We start from the raw sequence: 23,039 nt of genomic DNA, 5'->3' as shown, positions 1-23,039 counted from the left end.
GTAGTACAGAGCGAGGGGGAATTGTCTTTAGAGCACACAAAACTGAGACTCGTTATCAGACATTCTCTGGCCCTCGATTGCACCCACCTTGCAACTATTTTTTAATCATTTTTTGGTGTTGGCTCTTTCCTTTCATCATTGCTTTCATTCATCTAACTTGGCCGAAAGAACACCTGCCCTGCCCTGGGATACAGCGCTGAGTTTGGCAGCTGGACTTGGGGACTAGCGCAGGAGAGCTCCCCCGCGAGTCGCATCACTGGAGATGGGAGAACACGCGCGTTAACTTCACCTTTTATGTGGGAGTCGTAAATTATAAAACTATAAACACACAAGAAGCTGTTGTGAACTTAGACCTGTGGATTTATTCTTCGCTTGGACACGGATTGGACTTTTAGCAAAAAGTTGACAGAATGCGCCTTCATGTCAATGTAAAGCTGGCCATTGTCCTCTTTTGGAGTTCTTCATTCCCTTACGGTGAGAACTGTTTGTCAATTATAAACCATCTGTGTATTTGTTGTTTTTACTTAAAATGACGCGTTTTTTATGTTGATTACCGACTGAAATGTCACGTCTGTTGAGTGTTAAAGTGAATGTTTTGTCTGGTGACGATACTTCTGGATTTTGTTGTCTTTGTATTGGCTTTTGGTCACATATTTGGATCAGATGTTCCCGCACAAATAGTGCTACAATATTGTCAGTACAATGGGCTATCAATCAGTGCCCCGCCGGTTCCCGCAGTTCCTAATGTTTCCACTCGAGGTCATCTTTTCTTGTTTTAACTTACTGAGACTTAGCTTAGAGGTATGCAGTGCAAGGTTATTCTAGCTGCTGATGTCCTGCTCTTATTTAAGTGTTGTTGTACAGTTTATTTATCTGGTCTAACTTGATTTAACTAAATGTCTTTCATTTGTGGCGTTTTCTTTTTTCCAACTGGTGAGTGTAATATTGGTAGACCAATATTTTTTCAATGTCCTGCTTCAAAGAGCCAGAGAGAAAAAAAGTATTGCCACTATGTTAGTAATATAATATTTACTGTCTTCCCTCCTGCATGTCAAGTAATCCACACATCCAAACAAGACTGTCCACTATTTTATTACACTCTCGTCCACAGTCTGTGTTGCTTTGCCTGCAATGATTTTGTGTAGTTTTCCTTCACTGTCACAACCTAAGCGTGGGAAAGACACAAGGAGGAAGCGGATGCAGTGCCTGGAATTGTTCTGGCTCGCAAGGGTCACGGAAATGTGACACGCTACCTGAGCGAAGACTTCTTCTGACAATGGTCAGGATAGACACTTGCTGCGTCTGACAGGGAAACAGAGTTGATCAAACCATCTCAGTCTTTATCCAGGTTTACAACCTCTGTACTCATGTCAAATAAAGAGGGTAACATATTCTAACATACACCAAAAAAAAATCTTACTTGAAGTGCAGACAAACCAGCAAGACTCCCACATTTAAAATTAAAAACAGCACACACTCTTACTACAGATGTCAATATAATATTTGTGTATATATATATGTGTATACAATAGTGCACTACTATTAACTAACATTTTTATCTAAAACTTCCACTTACAGTTATGATCAAAAAGTATTTAAGTGGTTTCCATGGTGCTCATAATGTGGCACAGTTGCCACTAGAGTTCTATTCTTTGTTTAATCAACACACAATCAGTTGCGTTAGTCTTAGAACTATAACTTTGTCAAGATTAAGTCCTATTTTGATCTGATTCAGCCAGTTTAGACCTGACGGTCCTGTTATAAACCTGTTACATATCTGGTGGTGCTCAGAAAGCCATATTAGTGCTTTGTCGGTTCGTGTAATTGCTTTCTCTTAAGGATGCATACATAATATGGAGAGGATAATTGCAAATATTTCTTTGTGTTTTGAGTTGTGTGAATGGGATGAAACAGTATATGCATAATATTAACCGCAATAATCAAAGTCTTGTCTTGTCCTGCTAAACCTCAGCTGTGTGTTTATCATGATCACTGCATCTGGGTCACTTAAGACTCTGAGCCAGCAATACATTTTCCTTGAATCCTGTATGGGATTTCAGTTTAAAGGAGCTTCAGTCTCCCTTCTAATCTTTATCCAATATCATGGAAGGGAATTTGCTGGCTTTGTAGAAGACTTTAGGCAGGAGATTCCTATCGCTGACGGGACTTAACTTTACATAACCCACAACGGCCACCCGTCATGACCAGATGTTCCTTTATTTGGCTTTTTAGAGGAGTCCTGGGCATTTTGCCTCCAATAAAAGGCACGCTCCAAACTGTTGTGTTAACCTTGTAGTTGATGAGTACAATTGTTTAGATGGGTGGAGGATTTCAGCTACATTAAAGCACCAATCAACCACCTTGTATGTGGCTATTAAACATGTTGGTCTTTTTTTTTTTTCAGCTTAGTTCTAAATGTTTCTGTTTAACTGTTTTATTTCATTATGCGTAAAATGTGTCCTAGGGGATTGTGATACATTATTTCCTACTCCTTATTTAGTTTGGTTTAACTATTAAATTAAAACACGGACATCCTTATAATTACTCAGCCACACATTTGAAATATTGTAAATGCACCCCTAAACTGTGTTTCTTTGGGCCATACCGGTGCTTGGATGGGAGACCGTTTTGGGAACTCGAGCCTGGGTGAATGTAGTGTGAGTTGGGGAGGGGCCGATGCCGCAGATTGGCGGCCTTACATCCGTCAGTCTACCCCAGAGCAGCTGTGGCTACATTAGAAGCCTACCACCACCCAGTATGGAGTGAATGAATGATGCAATGTTAAGTGTCTTTGAGCGTTCAGAAAAGCGCTATACCTGTGTCAGTGAGCTGCTGTCGCCTGGGAGGAGGTTTAGGTTGTCCGTCTGTTCACGTAACCGCTATAAAAAACTCCTTTGTACCACACTCCATCAAATTTATTAATAAGAACAACTAATACTAACTAACTACTAACTAAACTCAATCAATCAATCAATCAATCAATCAATCAATCAATCAATCAATCAATCAATCAATCAATCAATCAATCAATCAATCAATCAATCAATCAATCAATCAGTCAATATATAAAACCAATGCATTATTATTCTTAATGGCTCCTAATGAGAGCCAGCTCTAAGGTAAATGAACTGACACAATAAGACATCATTTCTGGCACCTTGTAGAAGTTCGTTCGGGAGGGATGGGACACACATCTGTTGGTTGAGGAGTTTGTGAGCACGTTTGCTCGGGTCAGTGATGGTCAGGCTCTGGTGGGAACAGGTGGAGTTTCGACACGAGGGCGTGGTGTCAAGACGACCGCAGAACTGTTTCTCTAACAAAGTTGTGTGCATATAATCTATTTAATAAATACATTATGGCCAGTGCATCTAGTTTGTTCAGATCATTTTGTTACAGCTCAGGCCACCTCCCTTTCCCTTCTAACTTAAGCTTGGACAATAAAACATTGTTCTGATCATTTGTGAGGAAGTCAATGTTGAGTGCCAAGGCTGGCACTTTCTTTCTCACAACAGCTGTTCTGAATCATAACATGACATGAGCAAGTTGGTATAGTAGAACATGTTAACTCCTAGAAATTTCTTAATTCATCTGACAACATTTCCGTAGGGCTGGACGATATTAACTCATATTGACTATTTTGATTTTCAATTTGATTTAGTTTTTCATAATAAAATAAATACATTTAGCTGATTCATGAACTTAGAGACACATTTTATTCAAACCTCAGCTCAAACAAAAACAAATGTTTTCCTCCATTATCATTTAATGAACAAAACTCTCCCATAGGAGCAGTTTCTGCCAAGTGGCGGCGAGCCTGACAATTATAACGTTACATGAAGATTATTGAGATTAACCCAAGTAGAGATTTCGATTTCGATTAAATTTGTATTAATTGCCCAGTCCTACATTTCAGTAAACTGACATAGAGGTGAATGTTAGTTTCTTCTTCAGACATGAGTGTGAACTACTGTGGAACAAGTGATGCATGATTCTCTCATAATGAACTAATGTGCATTTGTGTTGTCCACAGAGCATGGAGAAGCAGCGCACGTAACAAGGACATTGCCTGATGCAACTCCTCTCGTTCTGCAAAAGGGAGATTCAGTGTCCCTAGTCTGCAAGTATGTAGCATCATACATTTATTTTGCTGTTTTATACAAACCAAATGTTGCTTTGAGGTTATTCCTATAAAGAACAAAGAGTTGTTGCCTCTTGGGAATAACAGAGTATTTGATAAGAATTTAAAGAATCCTGTCTAATTTTGTCAGCCTGCGGGGAATGCCTTGAAACAATCTTTGGTCTAATGCAGTGCTTCCCTACAAGGCCACATGTCTAAATGACTCACTCATGGTGTCACTGGTCAAAGTTACCCCAAATTCTTTACGGTCTGCAAGAAATGTCAGATGTTCTCCTGGGATCTCCGAGTGTTTAAAAAGACCATGAGTGGAAAGATCGTTTTAGTCTGCTACATAGTTCAAAGGTTCTCATGTGAAATGTTCAGCTCATATCTAAAAATAACTCAGCAATAACCGTAAATAATTACCAGTACCATCCTTGGCAACAATCTGGATGTTTCAGTGCAACTAACACCATGGATTAAAATGTTATGGGTAAGAACTTTTTCTTTCTCCTCTACCTGTCAGTGGGCATGGTCAGCCGCACTGGGAACTTGGCTCTGTCCGAGTGTTAGGATCTGAAGGTGTGAAGGTGGGGCATTGTGAGCCAAGGCATCATTCTACCGCTCACTGCAGTAAACTGACCATCAGTGACCTGAAAGCCAACGACACCGGGGCATACAGCTGCAGACACTCCGTTCACAGTTCAATTTATATCTATGTTACAGGTAAGATGGAACTGCTGACAGTGACTGAACTTTGCAGTCATGATGTGCTTGTACAGTCTGTCATCTTCGTTTACCAACTAGAACATTGTGTAGGAGTTTAGTTTAGTTTAAATATATAAAAGAAAGGCAACCACAACTTGCACAATCCATTTCCCAACTCAACATCTTTCCTTAACTGTTACTCACAAACTGCGAAGACAGTTCTTACACATAACATAATTATGCATAAGAAACAAAGAGGTCATTATTAAGGAAGGGGCTAAATAGCAAGTGCAAGCTGAAAAATATAACTGTACCTAATTTATTTACCATTTGAAATTGTGTGTGTTACTGTATTAGTGCCCCAAATCTGATTTGTAAATGAGAGAAGTGTATCTTGGTTGGTAAAGGACCCTCAAAGTGGAGTGTCAGTTTTTAGATTAAAAGTGTTACCAGTGTGTTACCACCAAAACAGTGTTTAGTTTATACATTTTTTCTCAAAGCATTGCACTGTTAACAAGATCATTTGTTGCAATATATTATCACAGCAGTTCTGTTTGACCTCACTCCAATTGCAAGTAATTACGTCTCACAACATATGAAATCCTGACCTTTAGCAACTGACAAACAGTTCTTTTTACTCTAACCTTAACAACACTTTCAAAGTTTACATCTTGTTTATGACTGGCTGACTTTCTTACATGATTTACATGGTTTTGTGTCTCAGATTTGCACCAACCATTTGTGAAGCCCTTTCCTTCTAACCCTAAGATTCTGTGGACTTTGAGAAATGATACCAGTCTCATAATTCCATGTCGCACATCTTCTCCTGACACTGTTGTTGCCCTCGAAACGGTAAGCTCTCTCAAACCCGACTTTTCTTCATATATCCCTGCAAAGAGGTTACATGTTCTACTTCGTTAGGTTTTGAGATGTGTGAACTCAGAATTACGACCACACACATTCGGCTGTGTGTGTTTAAGATCAGTGTTGCAGAAGCAGCATTGACTCAGTAGTGATTGGCTCGACTTTCGGAAGAGCAGGCACAGCGGAGGGAGTCGTCCTGTCGCCTTCCTGCTTGAACAGGAAGATGCATCAGAAGCACTTTTCTTTGTATTGGTTCTGAGCTAAATATAGTCACATCTATATTTCAACCATTCGGAAATGCAATGGACAAACAGACACAGCGTCCAGTCATAGGAAAAAACAGGCACATGTATCACTCCTGTTGCTTCATGGGGGAAATTGCGACAGAAAATTTGCCATGAGTGTTGGAATACTTAGTGCTAGTAGTTTTTTCTCTGTAAACTCTAATTTGTATTTTTGGTCTCCACAGCGACCAGCTTTATCAGAGAAGGTGAAGGAAGAAATGGAATGGGATCCCAAAGTAGGGTTCAAGATCCCCATCCGTCCTGACACTTACTACATTCTGCTGTCCTGTGTCACTGAGGTGAAGGGAGATGCTTTCACATCATTGTACCTGCTTCAAAGATGGGGTAAGTCTTCAACCAAAGAATGTTATCAAAGACTCTTTATACTCAACAGTTTCAGACAGATATGTTTTCTTTCACATAGCTGCAGATCTTAAAAATGTAAAGATCACCCCAGACCACGTGAAACTGTTAGTTGGTGGCTCCCTTAATCTTAATTGTACTGGTGAGACCACTCATGGTGGAAGAATCAACTTCACGTGGGACTTCCCAAGAGGGAGAGTAAGTTATGGACGATATTCACAGCTTTATATTCTGTGATATTTACCCAGCATGAGACTGTGGCCTTGTGTGTTATTGTGAACTTGTTTTGTTTGCAGGACTATCAGCATCATACTAACAAAACCCGAATAGAGTCTGGGAGAACTCTCTACATGAGCAAGGGGTTACATTTGTCTAACGTTACAATGGAAGATAAGGGGGTGTACCAGTGTAGAGCAGAGACGGAAGACATAACGTATAAAATTGTTCAAGCCACAGTCACAGTTTATGGTGAGTCTTTTAATTTGTATTAAATAAACTATTTCATATATAGTGGGCTTTCAATTTTATTTTCCTTCCAGAGCATCCTTTCCTCAATGTGTCGTATAAGACTGACAAACCTAAAACTATTTTTGTTAATAAACATATTAAGAAGGTCTCATTTGGGCCAAAGGTCAAAGCAGTCCCGGCCACAGACGATGTCTCTTGGTAAGTGACATGAGAAAAAAAGTGATTGTGTCTTTTGGTTAATGCAAAAGCATTAACAAAGCATGTTTTGTTGCAGGCACAAGGATGGAGTTCCTATCAAAAATAATTCAGGTAGCTACAGAATGTCAGCCAACAATCTGATCATCACTGATGTGCAGCAGAAGCACGCAGGTGTCTACACGATCATTGTGGGCAAAAAAGGAGGGCTCTACAAGAATCTCACCTACTCGCTTATTTTCAATGGTAAGCCGATCTGACTGGAGCTATAGTTAATGAAAGTGCATTTATGTGGCGCTGTGGTGTAGTTACAGCGGTCCAGCCGGGTGGACGGCAGGTAGCTGCTTAATATGAGAGGAATTTGGGGGCTTGTTGATTCCAGGACAAGACTGACGTAGCAGTGACAGCTGTTGTTGATTATTGGGGCTGCTTTGAAAGGACTTGACGCAGTGTGTAACAGCACAGGCTCATTCCTTTACACAGCGCAAGAAGCGGCCACTGCTGCAGAAATGAGTTGCTTCACAAAATGTACTTAAATAATGTATGGATAACATAATGACAATGTTAGCTACAGCCACAATTTATCACCAATCACTAGTTTTAAGAGCATATACCATCTTAAACTGACATGCTCTAAGAATACACCACCATTGCCACAGATTTTTAATTCCTGCTTGTTGTGAGATTATTTTTTTTTATCAATTCTGAGCTTTTCATTCAAAGTTAAAACCGTACCAGTATAAATGGATGTCCTGTAATAAATGAGTTGCACAGGTTTCTTGTTTCTTGTTGTGCACTGGCTGATTGTGGGCAGTGGCTTTTGATTGAAAGTATAAATAACTGCAGGTCTTTCCTGAACAGCACAGGAATTTCAGGTCTGTCCAAGTACAGAAATCATGACTGGTCCTCTGACACAGGCCACTGTGGGGTTGTGTTTCGACCTATAACCTCAGGCTCACCAATCATCAGGAAGACCGTGTATGACCATCATGCTCATTAAAACAACATTAACTGTTCCACTGTAGGTCCTGTCTGTCTTAACCTCCCTGTCATGTGTCTGATGGCTTTTTTTCCCTTTACTTTACAGTGCCTCCGGCTATTTCTGAGGCAGAAGTGTCTACTGTGGATGTGCAGCCCTATATGTTTGGCAAAGAGCAACAGCTGACTTGCACTGCCTATGGACTGCCCTTGCCAAACATCACTTGGCTCTGGCAGCCATGTCCCTCGGACCCGGACACAAAAGAGTGAGTCTCTGAGCTTTGATCTTGCAATAAGCACTCAAGCGTTAAAATAACATTTTCTGCATCAATGGGCCGTTAGCTTTTTAGTTTAACACGGAATCAAAAAGTATATCACACCATCAGGAGTCTCAGTTGTCATCAGATGTTTAAATGATTTATTTTTTCTCAAACTAAAAAACGCTTGTTGCAAATAAAGAGGAAGATACTATTTGGTTTCCCACCATTATGTGGAAACAATTTTGTTTTTTTGTTCTTCACTTTATCCAAGAATAAGGCACAAATCAATGTTTGAACTGCACTCTGTTTTGTGGCCATTGACTTTAAACTATGGAGAAATAAAGCACAAAGGGCCATGAAAAAATACCAGCCTTTTACTGAACCTGCAAATACATCTGCAGACATTCACCGTTTTCAGCCAGTGCAGGAGTCTTGTAAGTTTTGTAATCAGTTGAAAAGTCAGCGTCTACTTTCATGTTATCAACATCAATAACAAACAGCAGTGTGCTGAGAGATTGCAAGGATATACTGTATATTTTCTGCACTTACAGATTCTCTGTGTATTGTTTTATGTTCAATCGATATTTGTATGTAAGTTATTACATAATGTAATTAGGCTTAATGCATTCAGTTCCTTAAGGATAATCAGCAATGGCACTGTGCTGTGGTAGACAAGTAATTAGCCGCTATAACCTGGTGGGAGGCCTATTGCTGTGCATGTTTGTTTTATAGGCGCCTGACCCTGTGAAGTACCTGTCACAGTAAATCCAGCGTGTTGCTCCACACGATCATATCTTCTTTTTGTTTTGTAAAGAAAACACAGGGTCAGTGGTTGGTTTTAGAGTTGGCAGGATCTTACTTTATTTGATGTGGGAAAGCGCTGTATTTTTTGCCTTGCATGAAAGTGGTCAGTATGGTGCGCTCTTTATCACCTAGCCAGGTTGAGAAGTTATCAGATATCAATTGTTGACGGCTAAGGTCTAAGGATCAGGCTTATCTTCCCTGGCCAGAAGCTCAGGGGGTTCCTGTGAAAGCTGACGCACAGCCCTTCCTGTCGCTGCTGCCATTTCCTCCTCGGCCTCTGCTCTCATCAGGCTGATTGTTCGCCTCTACGGGTGCTCAAGGCTTCGAGGGTGGGATGACTTAGGGCCTACTACAATTCCCATGTCTGGTGCAATTCTCCGCTTTACGCTGATGTTGTAGTGGCTTCAAAATAGGCCACATTGTGATTGTAACATTCAGTGGGTTCAGGGAATATTCAGACCCCTTTATTTATTACATATTTATTTAGAACATAAAACCATAGTTCTAAACAGCAGCTTGATATGATTTTACTACCAAACTGCTACATCCTAAAATACAATTAAATGTATTAATATATATAAAACATGTACATTTTCTGTTAAGTTTATCATGTAGATTATGTTTGGTTGTTTTTGTCTTTTCTACAGTTGCCATGGTAGCGTTCTTCACGAGTCGTTCGTTGTTACCGCTGACAACGAGAAGAGAAATTATTCCCACAATTGGATCAAGAGTGTAAACTATAAACCTGAGCTGGTCCAAGGAAAAAATAAGGTATGTCCCCATTAGACCGATTCAGTTCTTATAAGTAAATAACTGGCACTTAGATTAGAACAAACTAAAATGCTGGTGGACAGGAGCGAAATGTTAAGCTTTACTTCAAAGCACAGTGAAAGTGCGGTACCAGAAAGTGTAACATGAGTGATAGTGATTACTCACACACACACTTGATTTGTTTCGTTATTTGTATGAATCACCACATAGTAATTTGTACATTGTTATTACATTACCAGAAACCATGACCACTCATTTCTTTGGAACAGCACTGCAAAATGCCCATTTCCTTAATATGCCGTGTGACCAGGTCAATGCGAACAAGTTTTGCTTCGCTTTTTACTATTCATACATTTTCTTCTATAATTTAAGAACCGTGTTTTCGAACCCTTTAATGCTTAGTTCTGTCTGAGGGTCAGCACAAAGGGTCAATGATAACAAGCAGGGTTTTAAAACAAGTGGGGTTCGTTGTTGGATGAATTCCTTTCTGTCAACCCACATAAATTGTGTTGGCCCGTGAATAAAGGTCAGCTCCCTGAGTGGTGTGCGTCGAATGCAGTGTGTCCCACGTCGTCATGAAAGAAAACACAGGGCACAGATTAGGGCTGCAAGGTGCTGCAGTTTTAAGAGGAGTCAGCGAATATTTTCTATTGAGCTACAGATGGTGAAATTACAGTCCTAGGCGTCTTTAAGATAACTGTGTGATAACGACCTTTTTAAAGCACCACTATAGGACATCATGGAGATATGATATATTCAAGCCAAAGATACTCAGCTGCTTAACATACCATTTTAATCCTGTTAATTGTACTGTCCTGTTGTTCTTAATAGACTGCAAGTATACTGGTGATAGGATCAGCCAATGTATCAGGACTATACACTTGTGAGGCCAGCAATCAAATGGGAACTGCCACAATGACAATCCCGTTCTACGTTACTAGTAAGTTCATCCGTTTTCCTTTTGCTTGAATTCAGTATAAACGATGTGATCACAGTTGGTTGTATGTGTGTCTTAATAACACCTTAAATAATACAAATGAGACAAAAATAGCAAGGAATTTGCTGATCATTTTGAAGAGACCAGTGGGACATTAATTGAAACCATCAGAGCCAGATGCTTCAGAGGAAACACAAATGTCCTCAGTGCTGTAATGGCACACTTTCAAAAACAGCCACAAATAACTGCATTCCTGCGTCAGTACCAACAGGTCATTCCTCTTGTTCTATGAGCCTAGTGCGATGAGAATTCCTTTGTTATGCATCTCTGACTATTTCCAAATGTTCCCAAACGCAAACCCAGTGAGACAGTTATGTAATGAATGCATGGATGTGTCGCTCACAAAATCACAAATGATCTGTGGTAAAGCAACAGCACTTCAAGCTCACTGAGACATTAGCAACAAATGTATTTTGTCTTATGGGATGAACAAAGGTTATTTTAAATAACAAAGACCTGCAAATGCTGTTCTGCACAAGGTGGAGAAGTTGAACAACGATGGTATGCTGCGAAGAAGTGGATCAAATGCAAAAACAGCTGTCTTCTTTTATGAAGGAGAAAATGCTTTCCAGCAATCTGAATAAACAAGCCTGGTGTGCTCTTCTGGGGCCCAGACTCTGTTTCCCGCCAACTGAATGACTGCAGGGGTGCCATGAGCCATGTTGTCCAAAAATGCATGCTTTCAATTAACTGTGATGAAACAGGAAATAACTCAAGTTTTATATTCCTCTAGTTCTAAATAATAGATTAAAAAGAAGTTAGCAACATATGCGTCTTTGCTCTTTCATGTGCTATAAATAGGCTGCATCAGACTCTCCTCATTGACACAGTGCACACAGTGAAGTATGCATGCGCTAATTTGTCCCACATTTCTTTGCCCGGTCTCTATAGATCAGACTGAGGAAATTGCTGTTTTGGCAGAGTCTGTTATTGAGGGGAACAATGCACTCCTGACCTGTCAGGCGGCTCGTTACCTCTACACAGACCTCCAGTGGCTTGACGCAAGAAATCAAACCATAGCCTCAAATATGTCCACTCTTCAGACAAGCCCATACTCCATTTCTCGCTCTCTCCATCTGTACAACGTATCTCAAAACAGCTCCAGGGGATACAAGTGTCAGGGGCACAAGATGCACAAAAAGGCTTTGCTAAAGACTGCCATGTTAAATGTCGCTGGTGAGTATTTGTATTTTCTATATTGATGGAGCGCACTGTACACTTTCCAACGCTCTACCATTGTCCTGTTCCAGAGAGAAAAGAGCCTTGGCTGAGTCAAAATCTGACAGATCAGTATGTGAATAGCAGCACCACCCTCATTTTGACTTGTTTAGCTGATGGCGTTCCTCGTCCCAACATCATGTGGTACAAAAATGAGCTTGAAGTGAAAAAAGGCCCAGGTAAATATTCAAATGCTTCAACTTGATTTATCTTTTTTTTCCCTTTTTTTTTTTCAATTCAGCATTTGTATGATTTCCATTTACAGGCATCACATTTGGGGATGATCGAGTGCTGATCATTGACCGAGTAAAAAAAGATGATGAGGGGCTTTATGAGTGTGTGGCCTCGAATGATCTTGGTGTTGCGAAGACAAGCGCTGTTGTTTATGTCTATGGTTAGTCACTCAGTTTCCTTTGAGGTCCTCCTTTCGCTCTTTTTTGAAATGTTTCCCTTGACTATTTCACTGACTGAAAGGTCTCCACGAGCGCAAAATGTGTGACTGCCAGGAATGCTTAATAAATTGCTCAAGAGTTTTATGATCTCGCCTCTCACCGAGCGTCAGAGTCTGGTGCCTGACGATTGTTTTTCTCTTTCAGATGACGACAGTAAGCCAAATGTTGAGCTGATCATTCTGGTGTGCACTGGAGCTGTGGCAACCTTCCTCTGGTTTATGTTCATTATGTTTATTCGCAGACTTAGAAAGGTAAGGATTCCTCATCGACTCTTATTAGTTCTCACAGATGACTTTGTGGAGTTATGAAAACATCTCACACAGTTTTTTGCGGTTTCGAGTGTTGCTGGATTTATAATCTGCACATTTGGGAAATATTTAGATTAGATGGTTTGTGGGAAGTACCATAGACTAACTCGGACAGTAAATTCAGAATCATAATGTTAAAATAATAGCACTCTCTCACTTCCTCTTTCCGAATCGTAGCAGCCTGCGCATTACAAAATGGGGCCCTCCATCATCATTGATCCTGACGAGTGTCCTCTGGAAGAACAAAACGACCTGCTGCAGTACGACAGCAACAAGTGGGAGTTTCCGCGGGATCGACTGCAACTCGGTGTGTGTTGAGCTGACGCATGATTTTATAGTAACGCTATTACTTTAACTAATTTGAAAATGCTTGTGTTTTGCAATTTAAAAGAGATTACTGTCACAAAGAAAATAAACCCATTTTGCTCTTAAGCCATACAATATAATGGGCTAAGAATGTAACATGCTTTGCCGCCCGACTATCTGACAAATGAATTCAACATTTATGCATTATTACTTTGTTTATTCAGGCAAAACTCTTGGCCACGGAGCTTTCGGAAAAGTCGTGGAGGCTTCAGCGTTTGGGATCGACAAGTTCTCGACATGCAAGACTGTGGCAGTAAAAATGCTCAAAGGTACAGTCCCGGTCCTCGCGTTCACCTTATTATTGTGGTATGTGCAGCCGATAAATAAATCCTCCGTGTCAGTAGAACCAACGGTAGATTTCCAGAGCAAAGTTCAAGAGCCACATGTGATGACAATTACGGTAATGTTTGTGTCCAAAGTAAAGTGAGCGTTGCCTTTGGAGGTAAAGTATAGGAAAAATTACAGAAGAAAAAAACTTGGACGCGACTGTCAACTCTGCACAATGATGAGGAGGTTCATGTTAAAAGTAACACACTTCTTTAAAGCAGGCATTGCTTTAGAATAAAAACCTTTTTATTTATGTACAACATCCCTTTACACAGCAACTGCTTCAATGAATTAAATAATACATTGAAATGGTACATTTTTAGTAAGTTGGTAAGCGTAGTGCTGAATAAATACACTGCTGTCGATGCATGCGTATTGTAGCCATAGGATGTGCAGGACACTGAAATAAATCATGTCTGACCATAAATCGTGAGCTCCCGGGACAAACCCTCTCTGGTTAGTTTGGGGTCAGACCTAACCTAATGGAAAGCAGCAGCTCTCTGACCAGATTTTTTTTTTTTTACTTTTTGCAGGGGGAGCTACATCCAATGAACGGAAAGCTCTGATGTCTGAGTTGAAAATCCTTATTCATATCGGACACCATTTGAATGTTGTGAACCTGCTCGGAGCCTGTACAAAGCCCGGAGGTGTGCTAATGACGGAGAAGCTTTTTTAATTATTTTCATTTATTTATTATGTTTAAACCTTTTTATCCTTTCACAATTAGGACCATTGATGATGATTGTTGAGTTTTGTAAATATGGAAACTTGTCCAACTATTTGAGGAGCAAACGAGAGGATTTTGTCGTCTATAAGGTGAGTTCCCTTTAATTGATATTTGTGGATGATGAGTTGTTACTTAAATACTTCACCTTATGTTCGGGACAGAATCCGGACAGTAAGGTGGTGTCGGGGGCGGACTGTGAGCTGAGTGAGTTAATGAAGCGTCGCCTGGAGAGTGTGGCCAGCACCGGAAGCTCTGCGAGCTCTGGCTTCATAGAAGATAAGAGCTACTGCGATTCAGAGGAAGAGGAAGAAGGTAAAGGTCCTGCTTCCCTTCACCCTGCCCCCTCTGCCCCCCTGCTGCCTTCTCACCCCCTCAACCTGAGCTTTGCTCTCCAGAGAAATAAAATTGCTCCTCGGATTGTTTTCTGATGGGACACTTCCTCCTCCTGTTCAGTAGTACAATCACTCCAGCAGGAGCTACTGTCACCCACTGAGACGAGGGAGGCGTTCACTTCCTGTCCCAGTCAGGGATGCTTTACTCTCCTTCATGTGCAGACTGAATTATTTTAGGTTTGATTAGCTGTTTATTCAGGTGTGTCTGTGGAAGAGCTCCTCTGAGCGGCCTCTTAGTACCAAATATACACATTTCACCGCACATCTGAATTATAAATACAAATCCGATTTGTTTTGTCATCAAAAAAGGAAGTGCTAAAACAGCACAGGAGGAGACGACTACGTGACAAACTGGAGTTAATATTTAGCTAAATGTGGTTTAGAACAGTCCTTTGTGCAGCGCTGTTTTGACTGCGCCCCAGCCGCCTCGTGATCAAAGCTGAAGCACGTTTGCTAAATGTTGTCTCCGCCTCAGTGTCATCAGTTGGGGTCCTGGCTTTGACAATTTGCTGAATGTCTCTCCCTGCTCTTAACCCAGTTTTAATAAAACCTAATGTTTTACTAAACTAAGTCAGGGCTGTAGAGTGGGACCAGGTTGGGTGCATTTTCAACAAAATGTTTTCCTGGGTTGTACTGGTGCGATCAATGGGATCCTCGTCAATTAGCGCTATAGAACTATGTATCTATTATAATAAAGTAATATTATTGTATGTGCGGGGCATGTCTAAAGCAGAACGCTGCAAGTATGTTCTGGTGCAAACGACCTCAAATGCCATTGTTGAGAATCGTATGGAAGATGTATGGAATACTTAACAATATTGATGTGCTCCAAATGTTTTTGTTTCTCAGAAGCTGAAGATTTATACAAGAGAGTCTTGACTTTAGAGGATCTGATTTGCTACAGTTTCCAAGTTGCCAAAGGGATGGAATTCTTGGCGTCTCGTAAGGTAACCAGATCATCCTTATGCTTCTTCTTTTACCACAGTGAAATATGTCATTCTCAATGTATAATTCTGATGAAGCGTGTCGTGTAAAATGTTATTTGTAGAACATAAGAAAAGCCACATTGTTATAATTGAAGAATTTTAGTGTTGTTTCTGTGCTGTTCTTTGAACATCCATTCGTTTTGAATAATCCTTTCCATTTCTTAGTGCATCCATCGTGATTTGGCTGCAAGAAACATTTTGCTGTCTGAGAATAACGTCGTCAAGATTTGTGACTTTGGACTCGCTCGAGATGTTTACAAAGACCCGGATTATGTGCGCAAAGGAGATGTGAGTGTTGCCCACAGGCTCCCCGTTCAGATGTATTGGTGTGACATGTACAGTAGTAGAGTACAGTGGCTAACAGCGTTTTCTGTCTGAAGGCGAGACTGCCCCTGAAGTGGATGGCACCTGAAGCCATTTTTGACAAGGTCTACACAACTCAGAGCGACGTGTGGTCCTTTGGGGTTCTCATGTGGGAAATCTTTTCTTTGGGTAAGAGGAATGTTCATGTGATCTAAAAGTTATGGCTGACTCTGACTCTAAGGGAAGGACGCAGACTTCAGACTTAATTGTATAAGTACATTTTTCTTAGTAATCATAGAGAATCATGTTGCATCTGAAGGCACTGAGTCAGAGCGTGCCATTTTAACTCAGAACAACTTCTTTAATGAGGTTCTTAAAGCCAAAATCCAGATAAAAATCATTCTTTGGTTTGAAAAAGAAACATAATTTGTAAAAGCCAAGCAAAATACAGACTTCTTTTGTCTGACTGTCATATCATCTTTTCTCCATTCACACAGAAACCAGTATGTCTTTAGGTACATACTGTACTTCTCACAGTTTCCCTTCCCAATGCATCTGCCTCTCAGGCACAACTTAGATGCTGACAGCAGTGCCAGAATTGAAAAAACATTGTCATGCTTCCGTGTTCAAATGAAGATGATGTTTTCTGCTTGCAGGTGCCTCGCCTTACCCCGGAGTCCAGATTGATGAAGAGTTTTGTTGCAGACTCAAAGAGGGGACCAGGATGAGAGCACCAGAATACTCCTCATCGGAAATGTAAGACGTGCATTCTGTTCTATACAATATTGTGATAAAAGTGTGTGCGACGAACAAAATGCTGCTCACTGTAGGTTATGTTGAAGTCTGTTTTAACCAGACCCTTTGATACTGATTTACACCTGAACGCTGTGGTGCGATGTCTGGCTTTAATGTAACATGACTCTGAATACCTAACCATGTTTAAAATGAATATTTTCTCATCGGGAGAATAAATCTACCAACTTTCCAAATGAAACACTGACCAAAATACTAAATGTAACCCAGATTGTAGTTTCCAGGTTTCTCTGAGGTATTTGTAGAGACAGAACGGCTGGTGCCAAGAATCTCTTTTACACTTCAGCAGCACCAAAGAAAAGGCCTGTGCCAGATTATACTCCCCATGCATGAGAGATTGAGGCCTCCTCCTGTTAAAAACAAAGAGAAAGCACTCTAAATGCAAGCTCGATGTTGAACAAAATGCTCTACAGTAAATAGGATGACTCTCTTTCATATGAGGCGTGTGATCTGCGCGGTCCGCTGCAGTTTTGATACTTGAAGTTATTTTTAAGACGAGGCTCAAATAAAAGACATGAGGAAAAGGATGCTCACTTCCTGTCGCTTACCAAATACAAAACATGATAGTCACGGCATGCTATTTCGTCTGACACAAACAAATGAACGATACAGCTACTTCCTCAGTCATGGTGAATATGGTCTGATTAGGCCACATTATACAACTACCATACAGCTCAGTGGCTCTCAAGCTGTGGTAAATGTACAGGTAATACTTTGGCTTCATTTATGGTTCACTGATGCTTTTAAAGTGCATATGACACATTAGACACAATAAAACATAGTTCACACGATTATATTTAAGATCTTGCTTAAGATTATACCCAGCTTTCTTTAGTCTGGCCATTTTTGTGATGTTTATAGTTTCCCTTCCTTATTGGACACCGACAGGAAGTGACATAGATGAAGGACAACAATTTTAAACTGTTGCCGTGCAACCATGTGCAACCATCTGATCACAAAGAAATATCACATTTACTCATTTACGTTTACTGGATTTTCATTAGTTATACTTTTCTGGCATTAATTATCAATTAATTATTTTTTCCACACACATTGAAGGCTCGTTATGAATATAAAAATATCGTCATTTTCCTGGAGAAATGGTGAGCTATATTCAAATTAGGTGTAAAACCGTTTTTTGCCTTTTATATGTTGTTTTTTCAGCAGGAGATTCAGATGAAGTTGTGTTTTTTGCTGTGTTTATCTATGGAGCTCTCAACAGTTGTGATCCGGAGGTAGCTAATTATTGTGTGTGATGTCACAAATAACAAATGTATTGGAACAAGTCAAACTGCTATGGACCTTTACCTCTATCTACGTCACTTCCTGTCAGCAGATTAAAAACGCAAATAAAAATTACTTTTCAGTCCAACATTTCTTCATTAAAATTACTGCTTCACTCAAATAAAATGATAATTATGCAACTGATGTTGTCCATCTAAATAAGTCATCTTTTCAAAAGCATTAAAACCTGTCATATGCACTTTAAGTTCTTAGGGTACTTTGCTGGTTTACACAGTTTACACATAATTTAGTTTAAGTCTATTTCAAAATCTTGTTAGACACACAAAGGCTGACTCTTCCCACATGAGCCAAATGCTGACGCCTGTGGTCCAGGTTTCTCAGTAAAACTGAAAAGGAATCAGATACAGCCAGGCACAGGCATTGTATGTGTGAATACTTGGATGACAGTCCATTTAGGAGTGGACCAGATGTGGGTATGTGAGTGTTAACAGAGGTCCTGTGTAGAGGCTTGATACCGCTGACACCATTGTGTTCTTGTTACATTGAAAGTAAAATCTTACTGCTTACATTGGTTTAATGACGTATTTTCTTTCTCAGTTATCAGACTATGTTGGACTGCTGGCACGGGGAGCCCCTGAACAGGCCCTCCTTCACTGAGCTGGTGGGACAACTGGGGGATCTGCTTCAGGCCAGTGTCCAGCAGGTGTGCTCCATAAACTCACTACTTTGTTTAGCTTCACCTAAAGTCATTCATTTCACTGTCAATCCATTTATTTACAAAATGCCAAATGCAAATGATTAAAAATACAGCAGCATAAAGGGGGAACGTACAGCAGCACTAAATGCACTACTAGAAGTGGTATTTCAGTGTGTAAAACATTGAAGTGAATGATCTTGAATAATAAATGACTAGAGTGCCATTTAAGAGCGCACTTTACATATGTTTACACCTCCTGATGTTGTTTGAAAGTTTACAAACTGATACTTGTAGCCTTCACCCACTAAAACGTCACCACAAAAAGGACGCTGTTACATATTTTGCGTGTTTTTTTTTTTTCATATCAGGAGGGAAAACACTACATCCCAATCGACACGGCGCTGCTGGGTTCAGCTGGAGATCCATCCCGAACAGTGTCAGCCGACGACAAGCTCACGCGACCGCTGTCCCTCCGTGACTCGGGAGGCACCTGGTAAAGAACCAAGCACTGATGTCATGGCATTTTAGGAGATTGAAGTGTGTTGCTAAATCTTCTGCAAAATCAGTTTACATTTGAATTGTGACAAACTGATTTTCTCTCATTAGTTCTTAAAAGCAGAAGGCTTTGTTCCTGACATTTGTAACCTAAACTCAATGGGGCTGACTGGCACTTGATAAGAAACACTGAGCTTTCAGAGCAGGAATTTCCTCAGAGCCAGAGGCGGCAGCTTTAAGAATTATGTCCGCTTAAAACAATATTTGTCCTGCACTTGGATTTTCACTGCTCCTTCTGTGTTTGTTGAAAGGTGTTGAAAAGCAGCAATGACAGTTTGCACTTAAGCTAAATGAACTGTTTTACCACAGAGTGCTGAAGTGTTTTTTGAGGAGCTACGGCACAGACATTGCTTTGTCCATAAAAACGCTACATTATTTTAATCAAAAGTATACTAGGGCTGAACGATATTGAAGTAACTTGTGATATGCAATACAGCTGTGCATTATCGCGATAACGATATTACTGCGATATTTCACTAAACCATTTCAACACGATTATGTTCCATTCTAATTCAACACAAATTGTAAATGACTCGTTTTTCAGCAAATTGTGTTAAAACAAGCCTTAAAGAAACACTACATCAGGACCAAAGAAGAATGAAATGTTTAATAAAAACTGAACTTTAAACATGTATAAGTTCAATGCATTGTTTGTTTTTGGCTGAGTTTGCAAAAGAATATCTCATTCAGATGAAGACTTAAATGATGTTGCGATATAGTGTGGCTTCTTGCGATGCAGATATTGCATCACCTAATATCGCGATAAGATATTTGTTGTGATTTGTCGTGCAGCCCTAATCAGAAGTTATTATTGTGGCAGGAACATCAAGATACGTCCTGCCAGTGTGAAAACCTTTGATGAGGTGACCATGGAAGATGGTACAAATCAGAACCACGGGGTAAATATTGTTCACAAAGTTATTATTTTATGAAAATATATATTTTTAAATAAAGAAATAAGGATGTGTTTGCCATAAAGCGTAATGGGTCTCCTTTGTTTTTCATCAGAGTGGGCAGTCAGACAGTGGGATGGGCCTGTCCTCAGACAACATGAAGACACTGAAACGCCTTGAATCTTTGGCTGGGCGACCCCTGAGCATCATAGCTTTGGCGTAAGTGCAGCATATTGCCTTAAACGGGACAATACCTGCTGGTAAACCTTCCCACTGAGCAGGAATGCAGACGCTGTAACGTCTTACAGCGCGCACAGCGCCGCATTTGAAAAGAAAGCAGCAACTAGTTTGGCCTTTTGTCTTGAGAGACCACGCCTGAGGCCAAGTGGCACAAAGGGGACGTGGGTTAGATAAAGTTTGAAGGAGACAAGCTGAAAGTCAGGCCACAAAGAGCAACTGCGTTTACCAGGGGCCCAGTCGCTTTAAGAGTGACCCTTTTGTTTCTCACACACATTGTTGCATCTCAGTCTCCTGAAATTTACAAGTGACAATTAGTTTATGGATGACAACCTGCTGTATGTGCCTTAATCCTCTGAAATCCATCTGAAATATAGACACACACGTTCTGACTTGAGGATGTTTTGATCTTGATTAAATCCGAGTCCAGTGTGCGTAAATCTTTGCCTTCTCTCTCCGCAGCAGGAGATTCAGAGTTCACAGCAGCCAGTGGCGAGGTTAATTCACAGGGTCAAACCCTCTGAGCCATTACACTTTAAACCACATTGACGTTTCTGCATCAGTGAAAGAAATTTAGAGAGATTTACCGCTTCATATACAAAACGAAACATACCTATAAAACATATTAACTGTAAACTTGCCCTCATTTGATGAATGCTGTCAAAAGATAAAATGACTGACACAAGAGTTATTCCACTATGGAATGAAAAGACACATTAATTTAATTGAATACTTCATTCAAAGCCACACCCACCATAGACCCAGTTGTTGTAAGTGTGCCAGGGTTGATACGGGCGGCTGCCATGGTGAAGGGCATCCAGGCATGCAGAGAATGAGGTGTGAGGACTTCCTCATGGGATAATCCCACAATCACTAACACCGTTAAACACGCAAACAGCATTTTACAAGGCTCCAGTTATTCACCTGTTCCTTTCAAGGCCATGATCAAATTTACTTAACAATGACCTCAAATGATCACGTTAGTGTTTACACTATTGTCATTACTAAGTTCTCTTAGTTGTAGACGACGTACCATTACAGGGGCGTCACCTGCCCCTGCTGGTTTCTGACCCTCTAACCTTCTCTGCACAGCCCAGGAAACTCCTGGCAACCGACAGAAAAACAAAAGCCAGCGATTACTCATATTCTGAGCCTCAAGCTGAACAGAAATGTCCAACATGATTGATTACATCAATAGTACAAAATATTTTCACATTCCAACGTTTTATTCTATGTGTTGACTATAGACCCTTTAGTTGTTTGTAAACATTCCAGGCTTAGCTGGAGGCAGGAAGTTAGATTCATATCTATTTCCATTGGAGCTGTTGTCATGGTAACAATAAACAAATGTTTAGCTGTTTTTGGAAATATCAAATAAACCTTATTTTATCGTCTCAAATGTCATTCCTCTTGGTCTTGCATCTTAAGCCACAACAGGACCACATTATTTAGCTGTAGTTTTACACTTATAATTGCTAGTTTTAGTTTATAAATTGATCACTTCCTGCCTCCAGATGATGTCACTGATGATGTCAGCAGTTAAAGGGTCTATTGCATTGATACCATGACTGAAATGAACATACAGTGGGAAGTATTTCTCCAAAATCCAATAGAAAGTCTATGGGAAAGTATCCAAATACTTTTTTTCTTCACTGTAGGGAGTCACTGATGATTAATTACACATCAGTCCCTTTGTCTACTCATAGACAAATACGATACGATAGCTAAATGGTCAGCTGTCAGCTATAAGGCATGTATATTCTTTTACTTACTGTGTTCTTACTCAAATCCCTGAGCATTCACAGTTTGCTGCTCAGTTCCCTGTGTCGATCACTTCACACCACAGGCTCTATGTGTGTGACTGCATGTGGTGACCAAGATGTTGTTGTTTTTTTCAGGAAGAAGGCCATGAGCAAGAGCAAAGAGTCCGTTCTGGGTGACTTCAGTCTGGATGACTCTGTCCTGGACGCGGGTCTGGAGTGTCACAGTCCTCCGCCCGACTACAACTCTGTGGTGCGCTACTCCACTCCGCCGGTTTAACACCAGCTCTGTCCCAGGACCCCTCCCCTGTTGACTCTGGCCTGGTATCTGGGAAGAGAAACCTGTGAGATTCCTGTATAGAGTAATTAGAGTGGACAAAGCAACAAAGACTGGTATATTGTTGCCCTTGTTTCCGATGTAGGCGTTAACGCTGCTGTTTTCCCTGAAACGTCCACTTTGATTTGTCCTCCTGCACACGGGCTCCTCAGGTAATTATCTAAACTACTGTGAAACCTCGCTGCAGGCCTCCCCCCTAATAGATGTACATAGGTTTCTTATTGTTATGCTTCATCAATATCATAGAGAATACGCAGGCAATAGTTCTAAATTTCTTGCTCTTTTTTCATTATCTCAGGGGGGTCACAAGTCTGATTTATCTTTTGAATAAATACAATTTTATAGGAACATTTTTTCTCCAAAAGCATTAAATTATACGTAATATTTATGTAGAGTATATAGTTATTTGCTTAGTTTAAGAAAGATGAGACTATGAAACAGATCATTTGAGCGGTTCAGGCCAAGTCACTGATCTGCACTTTTCAATATTAGCCTGGAGAAGCACATGTCTTACTCTGTATATTCTATAAACCATGTATTACTGTTAAAGTCAGCCTGGTCTACCTGAGGGCTGGGTACCGTTAAACAATACCAGTTTGGTATCGGGGAATAAA

At 40.4% G+C, this 23,039-nt stretch overlaps 1 protein-coding gene across 1 annotated transcript; it reads left to right on the top strand.

The window, feature by feature from the left end:
- Positions 1 to 18: 18 nt before the first annotated feature.
- On the top strand, positions 19 to 23,039 carry kdrl (kinase insert domain receptor like). The gene is made up of 30 exons (XM_079557149.1): positions 19 to 474; positions 4,031 to 4,121; positions 4,644 to 4,843; positions 5,550 to 5,677; positions 6,159 to 6,318; positions 6,398 to 6,534; positions 6,633 to 6,804; positions 6,876 to 7,002; positions 7,079 to 7,245; positions 8,087 to 8,243; positions 9,689 to 9,812; positions 10,644 to 10,752; positions 11,701 to 11,985; positions 12,060 to 12,206; positions 12,293 to 12,421; positions 12,624 to 12,730; positions 12,965 to 13,094; positions 13,318 to 13,422; positions 14,014 to 14,127; positions 14,208 to 14,296; positions 14,369 to 14,519; positions 15,449 to 15,546; positions 15,751 to 15,873; positions 15,966 to 16,077; positions 16,545 to 16,644; positions 18,544 to 18,649; positions 19,012 to 19,136; positions 20,019 to 20,097; positions 20,207 to 20,310; positions 22,227 to 23,039. Exons 1-30 carry the CDS (start codon positions 411 to 413, stop codon positions 22,366 to 22,368), a joined length of 3,882 nt encoding a protein of 1,293 aa, XP_079413275.1. The 5' UTR covers positions 19 to 410; the 3' UTR covers positions 22,369 to 23,039.

This window comes from Gobius niger, assembly GCF_951799975.1.
Source record: "Gobius niger genome assembly, chromosome: 5".
NCBI classification, from domain to species: Eukaryota; Metazoa; Chordata; class Actinopteri; order Gobiiformes; family Gobiidae; genus Gobius; species Gobius niger.
This window is presented reverse-complemented; position numbering and strand designations above follow the sequence as displayed.

Excerpts from the sequence above, each read along its gene's own strand:
- kdrl (XM_079557149.1), top strand. The coding sequence starts at position 411 with ATGCGCCTTCATGTCAATGTAAAGCTGGCCATTGTCCTCTTTTGGAGT. Across the intron at positions 6,805-6,875 it reads AGCCACAGTCACAGTTTATG|AGCATCCTTTCCTCAATGTG; the intron begins GTGAGTCTTTTA and ends TTTTCCTTCCAG. Across the intron at positions 8,244-9,688 it reads TCGGACCCGGACACAAAAGA|TTGCCATGGTAGCGTTCTTC; the intron begins GTGAGTCTCTGA and ends TCTTTTCTACAG.